This window comes from Lucilia cuprina, chromosome X (assembly GCF_022045245.1).
Source record: "Lucilia cuprina isolate Lc7/37 chromosome X, ASM2204524v1, whole genome shotgun sequence".
NCBI classification, from domain to species: domain Eukaryota; kingdom Metazoa; phylum Arthropoda; class Insecta; order Diptera; family Calliphoridae; genus Lucilia; species Lucilia cuprina.
In genome coordinates this window covers 11,808,788-11,816,495 of record NC_060949.1, presented here as the reverse complement: position 1 = coordinate 11,816,495, position 7,708 = coordinate 11,808,788, and the positions used below count along the sequence as shown (strand labels likewise).

The window sequence follows — 7,708 nt, the reverse complement described above, 5'->3', positions numbered from 1 at the left end:
GACCGATTTTGCACATTTTCCATACCAAACATTTCTGATCAATAAAATATATTTTGGGAAAATTTCATCTCAATATCTCTTATTTTGTGGCCGCTATCGTGCCAACAACAGACAGACGGGCGCACATAGCCAGATCGTTGTAGAATCTTACGAGGTCCCAGAATATATATACATTATTGGGTCTTAGAGCAATATTTCGATGTGTTACACACTGAATAACAAAATCATCCATCCATCAACCATCTTGGTTTAAATTCTTCAACAAAACAAAAAATAAAAAGAAACATAAATTTTTAATCTGGTGTTGAACTTGGTATATAAGCTCTGACCAATGCGTTTAGCATGGTTACCATTGATAACCGATATCAGCCTACTTAGCTGCGGTCTTTGAAGACCAAGAAAATATTTAGACCTGTGTGGATACATTTGTCACATCGCTTAGCTGTTGAGCACGTGTTCTCACGTGACAATTTGTCGCGAGCAATGCAAAGGAAGCTTCTTTATTGCATTCAAGGACAATTTTGGATATGGAAAACACAGCAATTTAGGATTTAATAGCAGCTTGACTATCGGTAAAAAATCTGATATCCCTGTTAGATATCCGATAGTACCTTAGCCAATTTAACGCCCTCAGAAGGAGATTTTCGTTCCAAATTGCTCAATGAAAATGCCACCGCCAACTTCTTTCGCGGTCTTGGATCCGTCTGTGTACACTCGGAAACAATTTTTTGGCGGAAGGAGAGATTCCTGAGACTCCAAAGAGATATGATATAGGAAATGCCTCACTAGACACCGTACCGGAATGCAATAATCAACATTATATTGATTATTTGGTATGAGATCTCTGATCCTAAGAGAATAGAACATAAACAAGTTAGAGTGCTATATTCGGCCGTGTTGAATCTTAAATACCTTCCACCAGCTGCTTTTATATTAATAATTTTTTACTTGGTGAAATATTTGTGAAAATATGTTTTCTCGTGTTTTTAATAGAAAGAACATTACAAACACCATTTTCATTTATATGTTATTAACGCCCTAAAATATGATTTTGCGGTATTTAATAACTTACATGTGAGTGAAATGTTTAATAAAGTTATTGATCGTTTATTTTAGAAATTTAGCTTGGAAAATTTGCATATAAATATAAAATTAGCGACTAATATCTTCATGAATAAGGAGATAATTGTTTATAATTATAGTTTTAATAATGCAACTAAAGAAATTTACATTCCTGAAGTAAAATAGTTTATTTTTTCAAAACTTTATTTGGTAAAGAGAAAAAAATGTTTACGTAATTTTCGAAAATGAACGAACAATTATGGATGATCGTTAAACAAATTTCAAGTATATATTCTGTATATAAAAGTAATATTATTGACAAATTTTGCATGGATATCATTGTTTGGCAATAAGTTTATGCATTTAAGTGTTTTTCTAAAGGGAACCTTGTTCGGGAGCTATTTGTGCATTGATCAAAATTTTACAATGACTTTTCTATGCATAAAAGTAACAATTCTATCCTAGATAATGAGTTAGTTTACGTGACCTTATATAGAAGATATGACAAATTGTGGTCCAAACGGAAAAAACCTACGGTTACATTTGCATCTAAAAATGTGATATTTTTGCCAAATTTTGTATAAATATCTTAATTAGGTAATGAGTTATGGTCGTCGAAGCAATTTTTGGGAGAGCATATTGTATGGCAGCTATGACCAATTGTAGACCGATCGGAAAAAAACATTTATGACTATAAAAATTATATTTGTGCCAAATATTGTATAAATAATTTAATTAGGTAACGAGTTATGAGCGTTTAATTGATTTTCGGGAGGCGAACTTGTATAGGAGCTATGACCAATTGTGGACCGATTGGAAGAAATTATTACGGTAACATTTATGCATACAAAAGTAATATTTGTGGTAAATTTTGAATAAATATCTTAATTAGGTAGCGAGTTATGAGCGTTTAATTGATTTTCTGTAGGGGACCTTGTATAGGAGCTATGACCAATTGTGGATCGATCGGAAGAAAATTTGACGGTAACATTTATGTATATAAAAATTATATTTGTGCCAAATTTTGTATAAATATCTTAATTAGGTTATGAGTGTTGAGCGTTTTAGTGATTTTCGTGAAGATATCGATATTGTAAAGGAAGTTATTAACAATAAACACATTTTCCGGGAATATGTACATTTGTATGGAGGTATATGAAATTATGAACCGATTTTTAACAATGTTAATTCTCTCACCAATAGATGTATCTCTGACAAAATTTATCAATTTATCTGCAGTAGTTTTTGTAAAAAGTACAAATAAATATATGAACAATTTTTTTTTCATTACTCTGAAACTATTTCACCGATCTTGCTGATTTTCAATACCAAAATGTTCAGGATAACAATGAATATTTTGAGTGTATTTTGTGGAGTTCCATTGCTTCTTTTTAACGTGAGCGTGTTTTATACAGACAGACAGACGGACATATCTAGATCGACTCAGAATTTCATAAAGATCAAGAATATATATACTTTGTTGGGTCTTAGATGAATATTTCTTAGTGTTACAAACGGAATGACAAACTGATATATACCCTCTATCACCACTGATGGTGGTGGAGGGTATAAAAATAACTGTAAAACCAGTTTTAAATTCGGAAAAGTCGGCTAAGCAGATTTTTAACCAGTTATTTTTTGGTCATAGTCAAACAAAAATAACTAGTTGTTAGGAAAAATATTGACCACTTATTTACCAATAAGTTGGAAATGCGGTTATATTACTAGTAAATGTGCAAATTGGCACTTTCTGTACTGAAGGGTTACTTTAGCAATTCAACTACATACTTTAAATAGTTTATTTATAGTTTCCTAGATATATACCGTTGATTTCAGATATCTATATTGTTAAACCGCATTTTTTTAATATGTACATATGTATGTACGTTGATGCTAAAGTTTTAATATAAAACTTTTAGAATCTATATTGTATTGTTTCTTTTTGTAATTGATATGATTGATTGATATGAGGTGTCCAAAAATGAATTTTGCTTGAATGGTTTTAGTATTGTTCATTAGTATCTAAAACTAACTAGTATACAATGTTAGCCCAATCGAATAATGGAATCTTATGAAGGAAATTTGTTGAAATATATACAATTTCGTTAACAATAGAACTTTTTTATTTTCTTAAAAAATATGTCATTGAAAATTTATTTTCCTATAATTTTTACAAAACCTTTTTTTCTAACGAAACTTATCTAACAAGTTATATTTATATAAATTTAATTTTAATGGCACTTATCTAATTTACACTTTCCAATCAATTTCCGGCATAAAATTTTATACATGATACATTTAAACAAAATATATATCTATAATGCACCTATTTGTGTTTTCTTCCTATTGTCAAAATGTCGTTTTAACAAAAAAGAGGTTGGTAGTTTGAGACCAATTTTTTCGCATGACATTCTTTTATATTTTTTTTATAAAACTGTTCACAAAATCAGAGTTTCTGTAAGTAAATTGGTAACCACATATTTAGTTGTTATAGATAACTACTTATTTTTTGGACAGCGTCGAACAAATATAAGTAGATATTGCCCCAAAGGTTTTTACTGGTTTTTAATATTACTTCCTGGCTTACACGGTATGTAAAGATTTTTTTCCGTCCTTCAAATAAAACCACTATCCGTTCTTCTCACATACAGTATAAAATTTCAAGTTTGTACTATTAAAATTATTATGCTTTATACATAACCCATAAAAATCCTATTTCTGAAAATCAGTTTTCATCAATAAATTGCTTACAACTAATTGCTAATACTTCAGGCAAGCCCGAGAATAATTTTTTACTTGTTAACATATAGTGTGTGGAAAAAATAAGTTTCTAACAGCATATTTAAATTTTTGGATGTTTTGAGCACTGGACAACTGGATATTGAAACACGTGATTGCGTTTTTAAAATGTGAAAAAAATGATCATATGTGAAAAAAAATTAAATTTTTTTTCTTTAAATAAAATAATTTTTTCTTTAAATAAAATTTTTTTTCTTTAAATCAAATTCTCTTTTATAATGAAATGTGGTATTGAAAAAATAAGTTTCCAGAACATTAACTTACACAGTAGAGTTGCTTTTTAACAGTAGTTTATAGACATTTACGTTGAATTTAATTGTAATTGTTTACGTTTAACAATTAATAAGGTAATTATTTTTGCAAATATGAGTTTTTTGGAGTTTTAGTACAAATTTCTAAATATTGGCAGGAAATATTAAAATTGGACAAAATAATGGGTAAATTCAAACAATTGACAACTGAAGAACGTAAAGTAATAATTAATGTGTATAAAGATGGCCATAACTTGCGATATATTGGGCAAAAATTTGGCAAGTCACATTTAAAGTCATTGTTGCTTATGAGAATGAACACAGACTTTGTGCTAAAAAGAGACCAGGACGTCCTAAAATAACCAGCGATAGAGTTGATAGAAGAATTATTGAAATCTCAGAGGCAAATTCCACTAATTTCGGTACCGAAGATTCGATCCTAATTACTTAACGAAGGCAAAGAATCACCCTCCACATTCACAATTCGTAATAGACTCAGAGCTAGTGGCAAACACGGTCGAGTGGCACGCAAAATTCCTTACGTTAGCAAATTAAATATGAGGAAAAGAATGCAATTTTACGAACAACATGTTTTAAAACCACGAGAATTTTGGTATAACACTTTATGGACCGATGAATCAATGATAAGACTAAAATATTTCCATAGTATGGTTCACGTTTCGCGTAAACCAGGAGATGATTTATCTTACAAATGCACTATACCAACTGTAAAAGCAGTTGAGAAAGGCTTAAGGATATGGGGCTGCCTCTCCGCTAGAGGTACTGGTGAAATAGTAGTACTAGAAGGAAAAGTAAATGCATCTGTGTACTTAAAAATTTTAGAAGAATACGCAATACCGGAGGGAAATCGCTTAATGGATGAACATTTTGTATTCCAACAAGACAATGCACTAATTCATACTGCAAAAAAAGTTGTACAATATCTCTCGGAGAAAAATGTTACAATTTTAAAGTGGCCACCTCAAAGTCCGGACCTCTCTCCAATCGAGAACGCTTGGGCTATGCTAAAAATTCGCATTGCCGAGGAAGCACCACAAAATTGAAGCCAACTCAAAGATTGTATCATTTCTAACTGGAAAAAAAATATTTTAGAAGAATGTCTAAAGTTAATAGACACTGTGCCAGATCGACTTGCTAAAATGTCACTCCGTGGAGGTGGTCACTGCGGTTACTTAATAAAATGGAAACTTATTTTTTCTACATTTTCAACCATTTTCTCTAAAACAATTTCATAAGAAAATACTGAAATATATTTTTGTTAATATTTTGTATATTTTTTATGTAAAGTGAAATAAGTATTATTATTTGAATAAAAAATAAAAAAAATATTCACAAACACTAATATAAAACGAGTTACATATATTTTTCATGTGTTTTACATATGTATGTAAACATGTAAAAAATTATACATGTCAAAAGGATTAATTAACACTTTTTATACCAATTTGTATAATTAAATATTTATGTTTTCAGATGAAATTTCAAATCACATTAAAAATTGCTGTAATGGTGGTAAAGCTTTAGCCAAAAAACAAAATAATTGTGAAAATTATGAGTATGATATTTTAAGTATTTCACCGCTTTGGCGAGGACTTTGTCATTCCACCTATGCTGTCTGCTGTTCACACGAAACGGAAAAAATGTATTGTGTGGCTGGCCGGTTAGCTGCATTAACGGGTTCACGATGTAACGAACAGTATAATACCACATCTTATTCTAATTGCTGTCGAGCATGTCAGGTCGGCCTGGCCGTAAAAGCTTCTGGAAATTCATGCAATGATACACTTTTTAATTACTTTGTTGACATCGAGTCGTTTAGAGTTTGCTGTGGCGATACAACAGTAAATAATCGTAGCGATATAAAATCTGTCGATGAGTTTAATAGAAATGGTACGAAAGCTTCAGATGAGAATATCGGCGAAGGCAATAACCAGGAAAATGACGAGGGCACTATTATTTTACAAGATGATGATGGTAAGTGTTTATCAATATGGCTAAACTTGTCACAGTTTTGACATACTTAAATTTCCTTTCAATAAACCAGATTCTTGTTTATTGAAATTGAAAGCGCTGAGTAATTTTAAAATTACAACAAATATCTGTATAACCCAAAAATTATGAAAATTTTGATACCTATTTCGAAATAAATCGAAATTAATATGCCTCTCTACTCACTAAAATTAATTTTTCGAACCAAAAATACTGTACAAAATTTTTTTAACCATTTAAATACGAACTTTTTACGTATTTTCTGAAATTGTAAAATTTAATATACATAAAATATTTGTAATATTTCTTAACTATCTTAGGTCTGTATTTATAAACAAAAACGGAAAATAATATTACAAAATTTTTAAAAATGTGATATACAAGAAAAAAATTAAAAAACTTACAATTTTGTACTAAAAATGAAAATTTTTTGAAACCGATGAACCGAGACATAAAAGCCGGATAACCCGTTAGTTATTTGAAGTGGACCTAATATAAGGTCCACTTCAAATTGAATTATCTCTCAGATTGCGACCTGTAATTTGATTAAAAGGTTTACAAACTCTACTTGGGGGTTCAGTTGTATGGGAGGCTAGGTGAAATAATTTACCGATCTTAATAGGCTTCGTCAATGGGACAATAGAAGATCATGTGCCAAACTTTATAAATTTATCTTCTTCTTGCGACCTATAGTTTGATTTCAACGTTTACATGGACGGAATCGACTCAGAAACTGATTCTAAGCCGATTGGTGTACTTTAATGTGGTTATAGGACTAAGAATATTACAAGCATTAGCACAAAGCCAATATACCCTTCTTACTTAAGTATTGTAGGATATAATAATTATATCCGTTTCAGACTATGAATTTAAGTCAGCGACACAAGCCATGCCTTACGAGCTTGCTGTCAAAGGGGGGAAGGAAGAAAACAGCACGAAACGTAATTTGAAGGACTTTTGTCACACATTCTTAATTTTGGTAGTTGCTTTATTTATATTCTGCTCTTTCATGTTAAGTGTTGCCACTTCCAATAATTGAGCTTTTATACCCTCCATATAAGTTTGTCGTTCCGTGTGTAACAAGATATATTCATCTGAGACCTCGAAAAAAATAAGCATTTTCTACACATTCTAATGTAATTTTCTCGAAAACTATGCAAGATAAAAATCACCATACATTCGTTCTTACGCAAGAGCTTCATCTCTGCGGAAGGGGGATCATTCGCCATAATGGCACATCTTTCAATGCGAATAACTTGAAAACCGAGTAATCGATTTTATCGCATTATTAAATTTTGTTTTTCGATTCGTTTATCGATTATCTATCATCCCTGAAAATTTGAAACATTAACTTTACATATGATGGGAGGCAGACATGATTAATTGTTTTTCAAAGGGCTGTCAAAATATTTCACTGTGTAAACTTTTTGTGCTAACTTTTTTAGTTTTTGTGATAGAAAAAATATATTGGTCAGTATTAGAATGTCAATAATAGTGAACAATAAGACATAATAAAATTTTCGATAATATTATTTGAAGCCCGAAAAAAATTAATGCTTGTGATGTAGAACAAAATTTGGTTAAAA

The 7,708-nt window shown here is 30.5% G+C and overlaps 1 protein-coding gene across 1 annotated transcript in view; it reads left to right on the top strand.

The window, feature by feature from the left end:
* The window catches only part of LOC111686038 (fibulin-1), an 87,426-nt gene that overhangs the window by 16,926 nt on the left and 62,792 nt on the right, over window positions 1-7,708 (top strand). Inside the window, exon 2 of the mRNA XM_046946749.1 lies at window positions 5,607-6,107. Coding sequence (XP_046802705.1) covers window positions 5,607-6,107 — 501 coding nt within the window. The remainder of the gene's footprint in view (window positions 1-5,606; window positions 6,108-7,708) is intronic.